The sequence below is a fragment of the Hemicordylus capensis genome, chromosome 2, assembly GCF_027244095.1.
Source record: "Hemicordylus capensis ecotype Gifberg chromosome 2, rHemCap1.1.pri, whole genome shotgun sequence".
Classification (NCBI taxonomy): Eukaryota; Metazoa; Chordata; class Lepidosauria; order Squamata; family Cordylidae; genus Hemicordylus; species Hemicordylus capensis.
Window position 1 is genome coordinate 138,808,605 of NC_069658.1, and position 21,403 is coordinate 138,830,007.

At 40.2% G+C, this 21,403-nt stretch overlaps 1 protein-coding gene across 5 annotated transcripts in view; it reads right to left on the minus strand.

The window, feature by feature from the left end:
* SLC44A1 (solute carrier family 44 member 1) overlaps positions 1-21,403 on the minus strand; it is a 122,771-nt gene that overhangs the window by 37,942 nt on the left and 63,426 nt on the right. For all 5 annotated transcript variants that reach the window (XR_008316316.1, XM_053296829.1, XM_053296828.1 and 2 more), the window contains exons 5-6: positions 10,901-10,994; positions 3,034-3,203 (exon numbers count right to left, since the gene is read on the minus strand). Coding sequence is in view for 4 of the 5 variants with exons in the window: in XM_053296829.1 (XP_053152804.1) it covers positions 3,034-3,203; positions 10,901-10,994 (264 nt within the window). In the remaining variant the exon portion in view is untranslated. The remainder of the gene's footprint in view (positions 1-3,033; positions 3,204-10,900; positions 10,995-21,403) is intronic.

The following is a 21,403-nucleotide window of genomic DNA, read 5'->3' on the forward strand; positions in this document are numbered from 1 at the left end:
CAAGAACACCGCACAACTCATGATGAGCACAACCCAAGAAGTTGCATGCAGACACGCATACTGAACAAGCACAATTATCATGACAAGTATGAATTAAGATGTTAAGATTGTGATAAGAAAAGTAAAGCACGTTACTTTGTGCTTTAGCTGCCTTATTCAGGAGAGGTCATTTCATAAGATCTTTTTAGTTTTGATCGTCTGTCTCTCTAGCTCTTTAGAGCTTGAATAATCTCATTTCTTTGGTATCATAATGACTTGAAAGGCAAGATGTTCGCTACAAACTTCACTGGCTTTGAAAAAACATGAAGGGCTTCCATTGCAACCACAGTGCCAGTGTAACTTGGAAGGCTACTGCTCTCAGGGTGAGTTTCGCTGGTCATTCATATTAGACAGACATGTTCACTGATGCTCATTGTTCGAAGCTAGCATGTGTGTCCATATATATAAGTTACAGCAAATGTCCAAGACTGGGCAGGTATTTGAAAATGGGGATACTGTATACACCAATCAACTTGACAGTCACCTAAATGCAAACCAAGTGGGGAAAGAGTGTTTTCAGGCACTCGCTTAATTAATCTGGGATTGTCAACATTCACATGAATGCCAATGTTCACCAACATTTTGGATATTAACTGTAACATATATGTGTTGGGAAAACTGGGAGGGGAAAGCTTTTAGATAAAAACAACAACGGTGTCTATCATGGTGACCAAGCAACTAACTCCTGTTTTTATGTGTCTTAAAATGATCAAAAGGATCCAAAAGACCTGACAGTATCAATGACCAAGCTGATTTTGTTCAAAGTTCTGCTTCTCATCTGCTAATCTAGTAACGATGCTTCTAAAATCTTTACCTTCTCCATCAATTTAATTGTCTATTAATCTTATTGCAAGTGTGTCAATAAACACATTTTCTATGGGTATATGTGTTTGGATAGCTTGGTTTACACTGTTTTCCCTCAATGGAGCCTCCATTGTCACTTGAAATAAAATCCTTTATTAGAGTCAAGGCCCTAGAAAAACAGAGCATATAAAATTTGTCTCTTCCTCCCCTCCCCCTCCCCCATCTACAGCTGAGGGATTGGTGTGTGTGTGTGTGTGAATGAAATCTTTTAGGTAGTAAAATAATTAAATTCACCCAAGTTTGATTTAATACAAATTAACTTTAAAATTATAAAATGCATTTGAAACAGTCAGCTTGCCCTGGCTTTCCAACAATGAGATATGGCAGCATAATGTTATTAGAGAGAGCTGGATCTTTTTCAGGATCTTCTGCTATGATATTATTTGCATTAATGATAAACTCTCCTCACAAAAATAAGAGAAGCTTTCAGCTAAGACTGCAACCTTTAATTTGCTTAATTGATATATCAATTATCAGCTCATTAGTGGATCAATTAGCAAAGGTCAATTTTAAATTCGAGCCTCACACGGAATTTTCACCCTTAAACATTTGTGGAGAGAACTGAGCTTTAGAGGGATGCAAAACACACCCTAAAAACTCCTACCTTCCACTATTTTTCACACCTTTTCTCCACAGTAATTGTTTCTCCATCTGCTACTGCTTTGGCACATTTTTTAAAAAACTTGAAACAGGGTTTCTTCTTTCACCTTCACTATGCAATCTCAGCCAGCCAAAGATTATGTGGCATGATAATGTCAGGGAGCCAATCAAATCTGGCTTTGTGGTGACAACAGTGAGAGCAAGCAAAACCACCGTTGCTCTTGCTCCAAAGCCCTGCTCCCGTTTCATCTGTGTCAGAATGCACATCAGAATTCAATTAGGCATCCCAGCAAGAGCAATATAGTGTAGACAGACCACATCCACTATTGGATGCATATGCTGCTGCCCATTCCCATTTTACTGCTCTGCAGCAGTTTCATTGCAGGAGTGTAGCAAGACCAGGCAGTTAGCTTGATTAAAGCAATGGGAAAGATTACCTCTCCCCATTCCCACCGCACCCCGTGATCAAGTGTGCACTGTTTCAAACATCCCTTGGAAAAACTACAAAAGGAAGGGTGCTTTTTGAGGAGAACAACAACATTCATCAAATATGGCCCATTTGTTCAGGTCAGCTGTAATTTCAATTCTAAAACCTGCTAAATGGGTAAAGAGGCTGTCCTGGCACCCACAGAGCCCTGTGGTTTTCTTTGGTAGAATACAGGAGGGGCTTACCATTGCCTCCTTTCAGCATCTTCCTATATCGCTGCTGCCTGATATAGTACCAGCGGGGATTAGAACTGGCAACCTTCTGCTTGTTAGTCAAGAATTTCCCCACTGGGCCACTTAAGGTAGCCCTCTTATATTCAGCAGAGGGGGAGCTAACTGGACTGTGGTATGTTTCTCTAAAATATTAAAGATGAGAATTTCCCATCTAATAATTAATGATAAAGTTTTTTTTAAATTAAATGTTATGTTTTCCTATATTTTGTTCAATAATGATTAAAGGTCACCTATATTAAAAGTCATGATAATGTGCAAATTTGTTTATATGTGACTGATTAACCCATTTTATTGATTTATGAGATTTATATTTTGCTCTTCCTCTGAGGAGCCCTTATATGTAGTTCTCCTATCCTGGCATTCTATAGGGCTGAAATCCTACTTTTAGCCCCAAATCTCTGAAAATATTAAAGTTTAAACACCTATATTCATGTAGCAGTCTGAACCCTAATTAATTGAGAGAGCATGCTCAAAAGCCTAAATACAAGATCCCTAAAACATCTTATAAAACCTTTTTTTTTTAAAGAAGTTTGTTTTAAAGGGAGGCAGAGGATTCAGCAGCAGTGACACTGAACAGAGTCAAATCTACACACTAGTTAAGCATAAGGAGAATCAATGTGTATACATGGTTTTTGTTTTTTTAAAAACAACATTTAATTTGGCTGTTGGGTAGGAAATATCAAATTTGTAATAGCTTCCTGACATACTTAAAATTGAACATGCTTCATTTTCATACTGTGGGGACAGAAGATGTTCACATTCTCCTGTTGCAGTACTACAGAAATAACTAAGAACGAGAAAAACAATTACCTAGTGATAACAAGCAAAGTCCCAATATAATCTCTCTGCAGGTCATTACTCCACTAATCAGCCTGTGCAAGACACTACTGTCACTGACAAAGGTGATCAGGGCCTCTGCAAACTTGGCATAGCAGGAAATGTTCACAGGAGCACAGCGATGGAAGAATGGAATAGGTGCACTGGTGATACAAGAAAAAAAATCAGAAAAAAAATTACTCCTATGTAATATAAATGCCACATCAACACACAAATGGAAGGTGAATTGATGTAGTACCCTCCACCCTCATACACATTCTAACCAGGAGCTGCAAGAGTAACATAAAGGTGCTGTTATAAATGAGGATGACTGTAATGAATCGCGATGCAAGTCCTAGAAACTGAGTACCCCAAGAGGAGGGTAGAGTGCACATTGTTTCCCATCCCATCATCTCAAAACCCACCACCCCCAAAAACAAAACTGAAAAAATATTCCACTAGTTCAATGTCAAAAGTCAGATATATTCACGTATAACAGAGAGGTCCTATGCAGTGTACCCTCTAATAGAAAATCCCAGCAGTTGTGGACTACAACTCCCAGCATCCTCAGCCAAAGCCCACTGCAGCTAGGGATTCTGGGAGCTGTAGACAACAACGTCTGGGATTCCCTCTTACAGGGAACCCTGGTCCTATAGCATTCTGGACGTTATTCAGGCTTGTACTGTGGGGAGCCTCTGGAAGACAGACTTCTGTAACTCCCAGATGTTACTGTCAAGAAGAGGGTGCTGCTCAGCTCCTCACAGAGATGCAGTTAGTGGTGTTTGGCATATATACACCAGGACCCAAAGATCACCTTGCAGTACAAAGGAGTTTATCAATGCCCCTTCCAGCTTCAGCCTCTTGCACCAAACTCTGAATGCTATTCTGGAATCTCCCAAACTTTTATGAACAGCTGCAGGGTGTTTGAGTGACATGAAGTAGGCCCTGAAAAGTCTTGATGTATGTGTAAAACATGTGCACAGCTCTTTAGAACCTGGCCGTAGAGCCTAAGCTACTTGCAGAAATATTCTCCTTGAATTTAGAAAAGATGAGTGGCCAACTTTTGCATTTAAAGTCTAATGTGGATACCAGAAGGACATCTCTCCAGCAATTATGACTAATGTTCTATTTTCAGAGTGGAATCCCTTATTTTATGGCTAGTTACAAAGGCTGATGCCAGTTTAAGTCATAATTTTACTTGTTCCACTGTCAAACAGTTGTAAACAGCACAGTGCTGAAGTTGCATCTCATTGCTTTCACAAGTATATAATCCCCTCTACCCCAAGGGATACCCCACACGACATCCAAGATACATTACATAGAGTTCAGGCCCATGGATTTAACTGCAACATCATGCCGTGTTAATTATTTTTTCCGCAGTTTTACTCAATAGGCAGCTGCATTGCTGCTGCCAAAATTTATACCAGACTGTCAAGCTTGTCTATTTTTAATTCTCTCTCGCACGCAAAGAATCTTTTGCATTTTTATTCGAGAGACACTCATCTTTCTAATTGGAGTCAATGAACAGAATTACTCTTTCATATTCAAATGGAGTTTTATTTAACCTCTAGGTTTCGCTTTCTCCAAATCAGTTCCTATTGTTTTACTTGCCAGGTTCAGCAAGGCTGTGGCAAGCAGGCTACGCAATGCCTTTGGGGTCCTCAATTTTTAGTAAGAGATATGAAGTCTTCACTCCTTCTAATTGGAAGTCTTTCAAAAACAAAACCATCATTTCTAGCTAGCAAAGCAGAATATAGTGCTTTCAGCTTCCCTTTCCCATTTATTATTTGTCACTTGCAAAGAAACTAACATGCTAAAGACAGTCACTAATAATTAGACCCCACTTGGGGGGGAAATCATCAGCTGCTATATCCAGGAATTTTTATAGTCTACACAATTGAGTAGCTGTCTTCAATGAAAATTTTAAACTTTCTAAACTTTAATAGTTTGATGGTTTTTAATAGTTTTAACATTGTTTTACATTTCAAATTGTTGTAATGTTTGAACCTTTTTACTTCTTGTTTTTGTTGTTTGTTGTAAACCACCCAGAGACTTGCATTTTGGGCGATATACAAATATGTTAATAAATAAATAAATAAATAAATAAACAAACAAATAAATAATGAACGAGGCAGTCGCAAATGACCTGTGCTTATCAAGACACAGTTCACACGAACCGCAGACAAAGTGGTAATTTGCCCCCTGGATTCTGTGACTTCAAATGGGAGAATCACATGATTGAATGCTGCTTGACATACTGAAACAAGACTCTGTGCGGAGAAAGCTAGATGTCCAATGAAACATTCTAGTTTGGCCTTCTTCCTGACGCGCTAGTTTTGTATGAATCATTCAACCATGTGCTCCCCCTTACTTCCATCTGAAGTGGTGAAGTTGCTGAAATTCATAATTTGGAATACTGGTTTGGGATACACATTTCTCCAGCTCGTACTGCTCAGCTGCATTATAAATCAAGCACAAATTGCCAGATAAGTTATCTGGCTGAGAATGTTAACTCAGATGTTGATGCAGTTTCCCAGGATGCCCCAATACTCAGTAATGATGTCAGCTGTCTTGATAACATGGTCTCCTTAGATCTCATAAACATGCTCAATAGTGTCACATGTGCAAGAAGACCTGGGATGTCGTTTCCAGGGCACTTGTCAGCCATGCTACATTTCCCAAGGTCTATGAGATACTGCCATTTCAGTATTTCAGTCATAAGAGATAAAAAGAGGCTTTGCAGAAAGGTAAGTCTGAGGAGAAGGAAAGGAGCTGGTGGAGCAAAGCTCAGGGGCTTGTGTATGTGTGGGGGCGGGGTTCGGAGATTTACAGGGCGTTTGTGGGGCAGCCTTTGGGCTCTACTGCATTCCCAATGATGTCATCAGGAGCACAACAGAGTTTCAAAGTTTCACAGCAGGTTCAGAAAAAAATAAGCTATTTTCCAAATTGCTTGTATAGGCAAGCCCATCCCAAATTAAGCAGAGAAGAGTTTTCCCATCACTAGTCAGACATAGTAGAGTCCAGGAGCAGTTTTATCACCTTGTCTGCTATTTGTGTGAACCATGAGAACATAAGAACAGCCCTCCTGGATCAGGCCCATCTAGTCCAGCATCCTGTTTCACACAGTGGCCCACCAGTTGCCTCTGAGAGGTCCACAGGCAAGAGGTGAAGGCAGGCCCTCTCTCCTGCTGTTGCTCACCAGCAACTGGTATTGAGAGGCATCTTGCCTCTGGAGGTGGTCTTTAGCCCTCAGACTAGAAGCCATTGATAGCCGTGACCTCCATGAATTTATCTAAGACTTTCTTAAAGCCATCCAGGCAGGTGGCTGTCACCACATTTTGTGGCAGATAATTCCGTAGGTTAATCACAAGTTGTGTGAAAAAAAACTTTTTTTGTCAATCCTAAATCATGCATCATTGCATTTGCAAATGCTCTCAAGAGAAATGAAAAAGTAGAGGAAAATATACTTAATTTAAAAAACTTTTAAAATGTGTTTTTATTTATTATGATTTTTATCTTTTTATGAATTTTAAATGTTTTATATTTTATATTATGTTTTAATTCTGTACACTGCCTAGAGATTTCTATATTAGGCAGTATAAACAAAAAATAATTTTAGAATACAGAATGTGCAAAAGAGAAAAAAAATTTTTTAAAGAAATGAAGCTATTTCTAATGTAAAGAGTAATTTAACAATAAGCATTGACATACTCTGATATTCTTTCACATATTCTGAATTCAACCAGTAGTAATTTCTACCAAAGTCCAAGAGACCTTGTAGCTTTTATAAATATAAATATATTTACTTTTATAATGTATATTATCTGTTTCCATTATCATGTTGAACAAAGATGGGCAGCTTACAGAAGAAAACTTATCTAGTTCTCAAATAATATTGGAGGGAAATACTCCAAAATGTGATGGTCTTAGACTACAGAGGCTTGGGGACCTAAAATGAAAAATGAATAAATAAAGGGTAGTTTATGAATTAAAGGCTGGACTGTGAAGATGGCAAATGATTTTAAACATCAGACACTACACCTTCAGACTCTTCTCTAGCCCAGTAAAATGGAACTCATTGTCAAGAGGAAAGCAGTTATGTTTTCTTCACCTACAAGGTATAGGAAGAAATAAAGTACTACCCAAGGCAAAACTTATGGTATGATACATCACTCACATGGAAACCAACTAATTAAGCATATTAACCAAGTCTTAAATTTATTATTTGTTTTGTTGTGTTAACCAAGACTGTTGAACAACAGGTACAGATGGAACCAACTGTCTATCTTGCCAAAAAGTATTAACATAATCTTTGTTGCTAGAATCTTTGTTCCTATCTTTGGGGAGAGATTTGCATCCCAAGCCTAAACAGATTGTTGTATATGAATGTAGAATCCCCACTGAAACTGGAGGGACTTGCTTACACAAAACATGCTCTGGATTAAGATGTAAAATGTGAAAAACCGATGCTATTTTCCCTTGTTTTCAAACCCCCACGCTACTCCCAACTAGCTTATCATAATGTCTAACTCATTCTAGGATTTGCATCTTCTGCTCTTAAGAGAATTACACAAATGTGAGTAATCCCCTATTAGCCTGTTTTGTAAACTGTTTTAATTGTTATGCAAGTTCACTTTCTATGTGAAAATGAAAATTTTCAAAGCTGCATACATGTATTGATAAGACATATAAACCAGGACCCAAAGAGCTTCAAGGGGATTGTTTTGTGCCAGTGGAATTCTGGATGTGTTTTCTTTGAACAGCTGACCTTCACTCTGTGTCATATCACAACCTCCTTTGAAACTTCCCTGAGTTTTAAAAGCAGTTTACTATGCAGCATTAGCTGGCTTGTCTGCTATTTAAGGAAAAACAAATCCGCAGCCTCCTTAGGCTCACTGAAATAGTTTTATTGTTCTTTAGTTACTTGCTAGCCAAACTCCCCCGTTCCAAAGAGGCAAAAAGCATAACCTGGAAAGAGAGTTCATTTTGTTCTTTGCACTCCCCCCAATTTCAATTCAGTTAATTTATTATTGGACTGAACTCCCTTTTGCTGAAGAGAGTGATTATCTAGCACATCTGAAATTACCTCATTTTATGTGTAGGAGACAAAATCTAACTTCTGCTATGATGAATAAAAAATGAGGTCAGTGGTTACTACATGATGTCTTGGAACAAATGGGACTCTTGAGAATCCAGCACATGAGACCAATTTCTATTTCAGTAGTTCTGATTTAGGAAGGTGTGAGATGCACTGCCCTTTCTTGAAGTAGCAGCAGGATAATACATTTATTCACCGTGACCTTCTGTTCTTTTATTAATGACTCTTGATTATATCGAGTGATGTTACATGTCTTAATGGAATTGCAACTTCTCTCAGATATAATCTCTTAATTTAATAATTATCACAACTCAGTATGAGAATGGGTGATTCTACATAAAATAGTAAGACTAAGTTGTTGTTTTTTAAATTGCATATAGGATCAAGCCTTTACTTTTTGTATGGTATACAAGATTTTTTTTTTTTTTAAAGCACCAACAGTAGAGGCTCTATATAATATTGGCATCAAAATGGAAACATTTTTAAAAATCATTTCTGGGTCTGCAAAATATAGAGAAGTCCGAGGAACAGAGGATATTTTCCCTCCATGATCATCTCTCCTTCTTGAAGCGACCTTCTACTGAGCAGGGCCATTCCATGAAGGAATCATGTAGCTGGCTGGGCCATGCAGAGTCCCTAGCCATGTTTCCTTGCAAAAAATACTGGGACAATAGGTAAATTTCATAGATGTGTGAGATTAACAGAGCTGCTAAGAAGCCTCACCATGTGTGTTTCTCCTACCCTAAACAGAAGTTGTATTATTTCCTGAATAATTTTGAACTGACAAAATAAAGGGAAATCCCAGGAGAGCCGGTATTGTGGTAGTAAGCATGAATTGTCCCCTTTGCTAAATAGGACCTGCCCTGTTTGCATTTGTATGGGAGACTACATGTGAGCACTGTAAGATATTCCCCTTAGGGGATGGGGCCGCTCTGGGAAGAGCATCTGCATCCTTGCATGTTCTCACCCTGGCACCTCCAAGATAGGGCTGAGAGAGACTCCTGCCTGCAACCTTGGAGAAGCCGTTGCCAGTTTGAGCAGACAACCTGATCGAAATGGACAAATGGTCTGACTCGGTATAAGGCAGCTTCCAAAGTTCGTATGACGGAGAACAGCAGTTCTTTCTTGTAGAAATTTTTATGACAAGATCAACTTCTGTCATTCCCCATCAAAGGCCATTTACAGATCTCATTTGCAGATTTTGGGATTCTAGTGTATGGTATTATCACAGTCATATTGCAAACTGCAAACCTCAACTTCCAATATTGTATCCACTACTTCTTTTTCTTCCTACATCAAAATCCCAAATTTCAGAATATAGTTTCTATCCCTCCATTCTCCTGAGGTGAAGAAGTTAGACTTCTAATCATAGAGCATTTAGCAGAAACTAAGTTCTACTTGAGAAGGCAAGAGCCTCTCTTCAAGCTCTTTCGTCAATATTCCAGAAATCCCATGTCCACAGTTTTGCCATTAGTACAGAAAATCTAATACATCCGAGCTGGCATCAACTCAAGGGAACCACTACTACTTTTAGTAACACAACATTTTAAATCAAAACTGATTTGCTCAAATCAATATTAGCATGAACTGTGCAATCTGCACAACTTTCTGTTCATAGTATAACATTATGTATGCCAAAATCCTTGTACAAACTTGACCAGTTGGATAACACCTCAAAGGATAGAATGAGGCACTAGTCACTTCTCTTCCACTGATGTAAGGACAGGATGCCAGGCTTGATCATTGGGGGCAAATAATGTAAAGTATTTAATAAATGCTACTAACATTGGCAAGTATTGACCAAATAATACCTCTTCATTTCTAAGCCCAATTTCAGAGTTATGCACAGGAAGGCAAAACAAAATTACAATTTTGCAAATTAGAACTAACAAATATTGAGTTTGGTACATTTTGTGGTGTGAAAAAGTTCTGTTTCCTTGATCTGTAGCAGGTTTCTGTACTGATACAGGACAGAGCCTTGAATGCAAGGGAAGTGGTGAAAATTTAAGCAGTCCAATGCTTTTGCTGCTTTTTGGACGAGAAACACAAGATATAGTAAAAAATAAATTGGATACATGGACTGAATAACCCATTAATTTTTTATTGAGTGACACTTCAGCTACGAGGCTAATCACTGATCACCGCTGCTTAGCAAAGCCAATGCATCATTTTATGTGCTTTGGAGAAAATTTAACAGCCAAGCAGTTAAATGTCAAAGGTTAAAGTGCTAAGCAATAGAAATGAATTGCAAATAAAATAGAGTATAAAGGTCAATATAGATGTGTGTGTTAGATTCTAGTTTTTTTGTATTGTTGACTGGAAAAATTGGGAATAAGATGTACAGACAAAACTAACCAATCAGTCAAGCGTAACTGAGTGAAATGCAAAAAGACATGACAACTTTAAAAATAAAAATAAAATAAAATTTAAAAACCTCATGCACATGCACCAAAAACAACCCCAAGTTACTTCATAGCTACAGTGCCAAATGGCACCAAACTCCTTTGAGCTTTAGACTAAATTGTTGGGATGGAGTCAACACAACATTTTCAGATGTATTTTTAAATGCCATTTTTACTAGTGGAGGTTGTTAAATATGGAATAGAAGTTTTTAAGAAAGTGTGTCAGTTAGCGGGGACTCCTATAAAAATGTCCTGTGTTGTCGTACTAAACTGTAAACATGGTCACTGAATGATTTTACCCATACTAGCAAAGAATTAACTCTGACACAAGACATAAGATCTAAAGCAGTAATTTCTTTACCTCTCTGGAACTGGGAGCTTGGGGCAAAGCTTAGCAGCCCTTGAATCAGTAGTGTATTCTGATGGCTTTAGTTCATAGCTACATAAAGTAGAACCTGTTTAAAGAACAAAAAACAAAATAAAGAATATTACTTCAGAGGAAAATTATCCAGTATATCCACTGGTACTAGATGCTCAAATATTGGTCATAACACTCCACTTAGAGACACCAGGTGCAAGTAGAGCACCGTTCCATTGAATCCAATATTAGGCTTCAGCAAAAGGAAATATTTCATTTCCATCTAAACCATGATTTGGGGCAAGTAGATATATTCTGACACCAACTGGAGGGTAGAACAGCCCCTCCATGGATTTTTTGGCCATGCAGCAGCCATAATGTATAAGGTGCTTCGTTGCATGCAGTGATCTTATCGCATGAAGTACTTCCAGACCACTTGGTGGCATGGAGGCTTTTCAAACAATGGGGACAATTCATCACACACATTATGGCCACTGCACTGCAGCCACCACAGAGAAGTTGTTACAAGTAGTCTCTACATGGAGGCTGTAGTGTGTATATGCAGGCCTTATGCAGGCTACTCAGTAGGATGGAAGGGAACCATTTGAGTTTCATATGATTAATGTGGACAGTGCGCGCCAGAAATTGTGAAATTGCAGTCACAAGTTCAAAGGTTGACACACTTTTTGACAGGATGGCTACAGCTGTGAAATACTAAGTATACTTGTTAAAACTGTTTTTCAGTGAAGAAAAGAACCCAGGTCTAACATAGCAGATTAGACAGATTATGGAACTTTTAATTCTGCTAGCTGTTGCTAACTAGCTGTTGTCTACTAACTTGTGAATATAAGTCAGAATTGTTGTTCTAAATAATACCACCTGATGTGGACCAAAGGAAACCATCTGATTTCATCATTTTAAAATTGCATCAGTAGGTCACAAGTTAGAAGCAATGGTGCTAGATGTTAATTTAACATTCATGCCACAGGGCTCACATCACCAGAGACATTCCACTAGCAGGTCTTTTATTGGCACTACACATCTTAACTGTGTTCCCTTTTGTCACCTTTATTATGTATCAAAGCAACTGAGCTTTGGATTCCCAAGGCCTAATCTATTTATAACGTTGTAGGTTGTAAGGAAAACACAGAAAAGGCTCTCCTGAACTCAGAGACCTCCTTGGAAAATAAACTGGGATAGTACACATCTATTTGGATATTTAGGGCCTACAGTCCTTCAGTATCTCCAAAACCCTTGTCTGAATAGCTCCCCTCACCGCTACAAAAACTGTGTCCAACCACTTACGGCAGGGTAAGGGTTTCAAACTTCCTACTCTTGGGAGACTCTTTCTTCATCTATTTGTCCCCATAAGAACCACTGCATGCTTGATACAGAAATCCTACGTGCCACAAGTGATCCTGGGGCACATCCTAGGGTGTGTTCTTGGTCTGTAATCCCCAATTGTTGCAGGATTACAATTTATATCATCCCTGGCCACAATGGCCTTCAGATGACACGAGAAGCTTCCCAAATAGCAGCTCCTCCTCTTCATTCTTTTGTGGTGAAGCTTTGTTGTGAATGAACCCTGTAGTCAAATTTATATTAAAGTATGGTTTGAAAATATTTAAATTCTTCTTCAGCCAGTGTTTAAATATATGTCCAACAAAGCTTCACCATGGAAGAATAATAGGAAATTTGTCGCCACATGAAGATATTTTCGCTTTATACATAATCATATAAACTCATTCTTTTGACTTTGATGAAAGAAAACATTGTCACAGTTGTCAGCTTAAACAGTTAGCTGACTCTTGACTCAAAATCTCGTTTCACAATTCAGATCTTTTATGCAGAGCAGCAGGAGAAAATTTAACAGCAGCCAAAAGCCAGACCCAAAATACTGCAAAGAATCCTTTTTGATTAGCCAAAGTATCTAAATCCTAGTTACTGAGAAAGAAAGAAAGGAAGAAAGAAACAACAACCAGGTGAAGATCAAAACTGACTGGAAGATGGTGGGCATATCTTTGCAAAGCTTATGGTCATTTAAGCTATCAAGCAGGATTTCTACAAAACTTCTCCGTATAAAACAGTCTCATTACTTCCACCCCTCCATACATTTCTAATGAACCTAAAAAGTGCTGGAAAGCATTTTTTGTTCACTTTGTGATAATAGTCACTGATGCAAACACAATCCATGAAGAAAGGTACTCCCACTCTCAGCAGCCAAGCACAAAACACATTGTTTCAAATTTCATCCCCGCCCCCCCCGCCAAGTCTTTTTATATTGTCTATATAAATGTACATGACAACAGTGACAGATACAGACCGTTCTAGGCTATTTCGAAGGATGCAGCCAAGGACCCCCACACAATACTACTGAACCGTGAAATATCAAGCCAAAACATCTTATGTATCCATTACAGCTTCTCAGAATTGCAGTTCTGTTGAAACAATGGCTTTAAGCTATACGCCATCTGGCAAAAATCCAAGGGTTACAGGAATCCAGTTTTCTACAGCATCTTTGACTACTAGTCTTAGGCTGCAATCCCATTCACAGTGACTTGGAAGTGAGTACCACTGAAATCGGTGAGTCAGTGTTCCCTCTAAGGCGTGCACATTTTTAAATGTCCGCTCAGTTAATTTTAGATCCCACTCAGGTTGAATCATGTAGCTCCCACTCTGAATGTATGTGCGCACACAATGTCTTCATACTGCCGTCCAGAACAAAACTCATTCCACACATTCCGAGCCAATTTTACAGCTCCCTGCTACTCTCTGACTCTAAGTCTGCCATCACATATAGCGTCGCCAGGTACTGTGTGGCTGCCATCAGCATTCATCGACGGATGACAGGCAGTGAGCGCTACCAGCCTTCAATCTGACTTCCGGTGACTCTGGGCAGGCCCTGCAATTGCTCACGCACCTCCCTTTTTACTGCCCCTTACAAGCTCCAGACAGTCTTGGAGGAAACTGATTATCTTGACTCATTTCAAACTGGCTTTCGGGCTGGCTATGGGGTGGAGATTGCCTTGATAAGCCTGATGGATGGTCTCCAATTGGGAATGGATAGAGGAAGTGTGACTCTGTTGGTCCTTTTGGACCTCTCGGTGGCTTTCGATACTATCCTTCATAGTATCCTTCTGGAGCGTCAGAGAGTTGGGAGTTGGAGGCACTGCTTTGCGATGGTTCCGTTCCTACCTCTCGGGCAGGTTCCAGATGGTGTCCCTTGGAGACTGCTGTTCTTCAAAATTTGAACTTTTTAATGGTGTGCCTCAGGGCTCCATATTGTCTCTGATGTTGTTTAACATCTACATGAAACCACTGGGAGAGAGCATCAGGAGATTTGGTGCAGGGTGTTATCAGTATGCTGATGATACCCAAATCTATTTCTCCATGTTAGCATCATCAGGAGAGGGCATAACCTCCCTAAATGCCTGCCTGGAGTCAGTGATGGGCTGGATGAGGGATAACAAACTGAGACTGAATCCAGATAAGATGGAGGTAATCATTGTGCGGGGTCGGAACTCGAGAGACTATTTTGATCTGCCTGTTCTGGAAGGGGTCACACTTCCCAAGAAGGAACAATTATGCAGTCTAGTGGTGCTTCTGGATCCAAGCCTCTCCCTGGTCTCCCAGGTTGAGGCGGTGGCCAGAAGTGCCTTCTATCAGCTTCGGCTGACATGCCAGCTGCGTCCGTTTCTTGAGATGAATGACCTCAAAACAGTGGTACATCTGCTGGTATCCTCCAGACTAGATTACTGCAATGCGCTCTATGTGGGGCTGCCCTTGTATGTAGTCCGGAAACTACAGTTGGTCCAGAATGCGGCAGCCAGGTTGGTCTCTGGGTCATCTCAGAGAGACCATATAACTTCTGTATTGAAGGAGCTACACTGGCTGCCAATATGTTTCTGGGCAAAATACAACGTGTATATTATTATTATTATTATTATTATTATTATTATTATTATTATTATTATTAAAACTTTTATACCGCCCTTCCAAAAGGCTCAGGGCGGTTTACATTAAAACACCTTAAAATCAGTTAATAATAAAAATAAAAATTATAAAACATAACAATGATTAACAATTAAAAACATCATAAAACTACAATTAAACAATCAAACAATTTAAAAACAAATTTTTAAAAAGCTGAGAAAGCCTGGCTGAGGAGATGTGTTTTCAGGTGTTTTCTGAAAATTGCAAGAGATGGGGAGGATCGTATCTCAGCAGGGAGTGCATTCCACAATCTCGGGGCAGCAGCCGAAAAGGCCCGTCTCTGTGTAGCCACCAAACGAGTTGGTGGCAACTGGAGACGGACCTCCTCAAGTGACCTCAGCAGCCGGTGGGGCTCATAGCGAAGAAGACGCTCTCTTAGATACCCGGGGCCTAAGCCGTTTAGGGCTTTATAAGTAATAACTAGCACTTTGTATTTTGCCCGGAAACCTACTGGCAGCCAGTGTAACTCCATCAACAAAGGAGTAATGTGGTCTCTTCGAGATGACCCAGAGACCAACCTGGCTGCCGCATTCTGGACCAACTGAAGTTTCCGGACTACGTACAAAGGAAGCCCCACGTAGAGCGCATTACAGAAGTCCAGTCTGGAGGTTACCAACAAATGTACCACTGTTTTGAGGTCACTGATCTCGAGAAACGGGCGCAGCTGGCGTATCAGCCGAAGCTGATAGAAGGCACTCCTGGCCACCGCCTCAGCCTGAGAAACCAAGGAGAGACGTTGATCCAGAAGTACTCCCAGACTGCGAACCAGTTCCTTTTGGGGAAGTGTGACCCCGTCTAGAACAGGCAGATCAAAATCGTCTCTAGAGTTCTGACCCCGCACAATAAGTACCTCCGTCTTATCTGGATTCAGCTTCAGTTTATTCTCCCTCATCCAGCCCATTACTGCTTCCAGGCAGGCATTTAGGGAGGATATGCCAACTCCTGAAGAAGTTGACATGGAGAAGTAGATCTGGGTGTCATCAGCATACTGGTAACACCCAGCTCCAAATCCCCTGATGATCTCTCCCAGCGTTTCATGTAGATGTTAAAAAGCATTGGAGAGAGTATGGAGCCTTGAGGAACACCATACCTAAGCTCAGATTTTGAAGAGCAACAATCTCCAATCAACACCATCTGGAATCTGTCCGAGAGGTAGGAGCGGAACCACTGAAAAACAATGCCTCCCACCCCCAACCCCCTCAGACGTTCCAGAAGGATACTATGGTCGATAGTATCGAAAGCTGCCGAGAGATCCAAGAGGACCAACAGAGTCACACTTCCTCTGTCCATTGCCAATTGGAGATCATCCATCAGGCCGACCAAGGCAGTCTCCACCCCATAGCCCGCCCGAAAACCAGTTTGATATGGGTCTAGATAATCAGTTTCCTCCAAGACCGCCTGGAGCTGAGAGGCCACCACCCTCTCAATTACCTTGCCCAGCCATGGGAGATTGGAAACTGGCCTATAATTGCTCAACTCTGAGGGATCTAACGCAGGCTTCTTTAGAAGAGGTCTAATAATTGCCTCCTTAAGACAAGGAGGCATCCTGCCCTCCCTCAGAGAAGCATTTATGATTTCTACCAGGCCACCTACAACAGCCTCCCTGCTAGATAGAACAAGCCATGTTGGACAAGGGTCAAGAGGACAAGTGGTAGGCCTCACCACTCCAAGCAGCTTGTCCACATCCTCAGGAGTCACAAATTGAAATTGATCCAGCCGAATCGTATAAGAGGGGTTGTCGGACACCTCCAGTTCAGACATCAGATTAATTGTGGAGTCTCCATCTAGGTCGGCCCGAATCCGAGAGATTTTGTTTGCGAAAAATTCATTAAACACACCACAGCGGGTAACTGATGCTTCCAAATTCTGGTTCAAGGGAGAGGGAGCAGATACTAGCCCCCTGACAACCCTGAACAACTCCGCTGGACGTGAACTCGCAGAGGCAATACGGGCAGAAAAGAACCGCTTCTTTGCCGCACGTATCGCCTGAGCATAGATCTTTAAATGTGCTCTATGTCGTAATCTGTCGGATTCGAGTCGAATTTTTCTCCACTTGCGCTCCAGTCGCCTACCTTGCCGCTTCAGCCCCCGTAGGTCTTCTGTATACCAAGGGGCCAATTTTGAAGCAGGTCAGAGGGGACGCTTAGGAGCAATCGTGTCTACTGCCCTGGTAAGCAAGTTGTTCCAGTTTTCAACCAGGGCATCAACAGGATCACCTGCAGAGCCAACATTAAATCCCTCCAAGGATCCTTGGAATCCTACCGGATCCAGTAACCTCTTCGGGCGGACCATTCTAATAGGCCCCTCGCCTATAACCTATAAAGCCCTAAACCTATAAAGCCCTAAACAGCTTGGGCCCTGGGTATTTAAGAGAACGTCTTCTTCGTCATGAACCCCACCGCCCACTGAGATAATCAGGAGAGGTCCTTCTGCATATGCCACCGGCTCATCTGGTGGCCACTCAGGGACGGGCCTTCTCCGTTGCTGTCTCGAGGCTTTGGAATGCACTCCCTAGTGAAATAAGAGCCTCCCCATCTCTGACAGCTTTCAAAAAGTAATTGTTGTAATGTTTTAAACTTTTTGTTTTTGTTTTAACTAATGTTTTACTTTCTGTAAACTAAACTAAACAAAATCCTATTTTCCAATGGCAATGGCCTTGGCTTTGATATTCAAAATTGGTACTGATGAACATGGAATGTTTGTTCCCCTTTGGATACTCTGTCTACACGAACCCATACTGAATCTAACACACAACTTAAATCTTTCCCTCCTTCAACCAAAAGTGATTACAGTAATTTTCTCTGCATACTTTTTCTTTTCATAAAAGAGAAGCACAACACGCTATTTTAGGCAGTAGTGACACTAGAACAGCTATAAATCATATTTTACATATTTAACAGATTAAACCAGAGGTAATGGATGTGCAAGCATCTCACTAGAGGTAGTCACAACTTCCATTGTCTTCTCAAAATTTCAGACTTTCATCATTCGTAAGAAAATCTTAAAGGCATCTCTGTAGCCAAACCCAGAAAATAAAGATTCAGCATTATTAACTGGAAAATCTCAACTGCTGGATAGAACTGCTGAAGCCATGAAATTTCAAATGGAATAGTTATCTGGAAATGCAACCTCAGAGTGTCAGGCCATAGCTCAATTTAACATGGTAATCATTTTAATCAGGGCAAGAAAAGTGCTTCTTACAATTACTAAGAACCACTGGTATCTTTTTTAGGTGTCAGGGTAACCAGGAATTTTTTTGTATTACATTACCTTAGGATGGAGAGAAACATCCCTCCCATTGTTAGTAAGGTCAGAAATCATGCCTTAAATGATTGACCGTATTTACAGGCTATGGAAGTTGAAGCTACCTGTTGCCTTGGTCAGATCAGTCAATTAAAAAACTGTCAATAAAAACAACTCCAGGTTTTTAGCTATAATAAAATTCATCAGTCATAAAGTGAGAAAGGGTGCAGATAAAGTCGAAAAGAGATTGAATTCTCTCCAACTGCTGAAAGCTAGATAAAGGCCCTAGCTGCGCACCGTATGTAAGCTGAGCTAGAGATTTGGCAAAAGAAAAGTTTAATGGCAGAAGGAATAAAACGCACCTCCTTACTCCAGAAGAACCTGAGAATAGCAGACGCACTCTTCTGAGCATTCTGAGACACATAGGCAGCATGCAGGTTCCTAGAGCCCAAGGCATGGAAAAGGACCCCCAAATAGTTAAAGGTAGAAACTTGCTGAATAGGGTGGTCATCAGTTTTCCAATTATATCATTTAGGTTTTTTTACCAAGGGCCATAATCTTAGTTTTAGCACAATTAATTTCAAGATGATTTTCTTTACAATAGGAGGCCAATACCCCCAATTCAATCTAAATTCCTTAGAGCTGTACTTTCGATCCCCTGTTGTGTCTCTATTACCAGATTGAGACTGGAGACAGGTCTAGTCAAGGTGGAGGCTAGATATTGGATACTTACGATTTTTTATTGGATTAAGATCCATAATTCTCATGGTAGTCTGGTATCTCTTATATTACAAGATTCATTTCATGCTTCTTGGGAACGTAAAACTCCTACTAAATTGGCAACATTGGGGTTGTTTCAGCTTACTTTGCTTAAAATGGAAGTATAACAAGCCCATGCCTTGATGAAACAGAAAATATTAGACATGGAGCAGCAGGAAGATTTATCTAAGTCCCCAGGTTTTTATTGTAATGATACTACAAGGTATTTTGTTGCTCCTTTAATGTACTTGCAATAATTAGACAGCCCCAAATATAGGTTGGCTTTCACACAGGCTAGATGTAGATGCCTTCCCTCTGCTGTTCTGGAAGGTCGCTACAGTGGGACTCCTTATGCGGAGCCTCTATGCCCCTGTGGTGATGGGGAAGTTGAATCAATCAAACATATTCTGCTTTATTGCTCCTTTTATAGGGACTTACGTTTAGAATTAAAGTTTCCATTGCTGGCTCGTTCTCCAGGAAATTCGCCTAGCCAACAAGTGGCCTTACTGCTTGAGGATAGTATTCCTGCCATTACTTGCAAAGTGGCAGGTTTCTGTGAGGCAGCTCAAAGATTGCGTCGGTTTCTAATTAATAAATTCAGTGCTGCCGTATAGTTTTCTAGTTCTAGTATAGTTGGTGGGTTTTGAGACTGTTGACCTGTTATCCTTTTTAATTATTATTTATATCTTTTATTTAATTGTATATTCATTTGTCTATTTTATAAATTTTTGAGTTTTAGTAACTAACTACCTCCTTAAGTTTGGGAGGTTTTTGGTGGTTTCAGTATTATACCCTAGGGTATTGTGATATAAGTGGTATTATGTTTTTATTTTATTTTAAACTGTGTTATATGTTCTATTCTATTCCTTTGTTGTGCTGGTCATAGACTGTAATAAACTTTGAAAGTCAAAAAGGGTGCAGCCGAGCCCTATGGCAGTAATGTGCAGTTGAAAAAGCCATTGCCTTGAAAATAGTTAATGGATATGACCTCTTGTAAAATAAACTAAGCCAAGCCTCCACTATCATTCACTTCTTAAAAACAAAAACATAAGTAGAGTCGGACAGACTTGGACCACCTAGTCCTCCAGTATCATGGAGGGCAGAAGACATCATGAGGGCATGAAAGGGATTATTAAGGAGGATAAGGAGATTGCAGAGAAGCTGAGTAAGTTCTTTGCAGCTGTCTTCACAGCAGAGAATTCTGACCATATACCCACTCCAGAACTGAGCTTCTCAGGCTTAGAGGCGGAATAATTGGGCCAATTTGAGGTGATGAGACAGGATATTCTAAACTGTATTGAAAAACTAAAAATTAACAAATCACGAGGGCCAAATGTAATCCACCCAGAGTTCTGAGGGAGGAACTCAAATGTGAAATTGCAGATCTCCTAGCAAAAATATGTAACTTGTCCCTACAGTCAAGCTTTATACCAGAGGACTGGAAAATAGCTAATGTAACTCCCATTTTCAAAAAGGGATCTAGGGGGAATCCAGGAAACTACAGGCTGATTAGCTTAACTTCTGTGCCTGGTAAATTGATGGAAAGCATACTTAAGGACAAAATTGTTAAACACAGAGAACAGGCCTTGCTGAAGGCAAACCGGCATGGCTTCTGCAAGGGCAAGTCTTGCCTCAATAACCTTTTGGAGTTCTTTGAGAGTGTCAACAGGCATGTAGATAAAGGTGATCCTGTTGACATAGTATACCTGGACTTCCAAAAAGCTTTTGACAAAGTTCCTCACAAAAGGCTCCTGAGTAAACTTAGCAGACATGGGATAAGGGGACAGGTTTGTTTGTGGATTGGTAACTGGGTGAAGCACAGGAAACAGAGGGTAGGAATAAATGAACAGTTTCCATAGTGGAGGAAAGTAAAAAGTGGGGTCCCCCAGGGATCTGTATTTGGGCCAGTGCTCTTTAACTTATTCATAAATGATCTAGAAGTTGCGGTAAGCAGTGAAGTGGCCAAATTTGCAGGTGACACTAAACTATTTAAGGTAGTGAAATCCAAAACGGATTGTAAGGATTGTGAGATCCAAAACAGATAGTGAGATCCAAAAGGATCTCTCCAAACTGGGTGAGTGGGTGACAAAATAGCAAATGTGGTTCAAGGTAAGCAAATGTAAAGTGATGCATATTGGGTCAAAAAAACCCACGTCACATATACATGGATGGGGTCTGAGCTGTCAGTGACTGATAAGGAGAGAGATTTGGGGGTCATGGTGGGCAGCTTGTTGAAAGTGTCAACTCAGTGCATGGCAGCTTTGAAAAAGGCCAATTCTATGCTAGGGATCATTAGGAAAGGGGTTGAAAATATAAATGCTAATATTATAATGCCCTTATACAAATCTGTTGTTTGGCCACATTTAGAGTAATGTGTACAGTTCTGGTCACCTTCCTTCCTTCCTTATGTATGTGTGTATGTATGTATGTATGTATGTATGTATGTATGTATGTATGTATGTATTTGAATCTCCTTTCATAAGACATCCCAAGGCAGTTTACAAAAGTTAA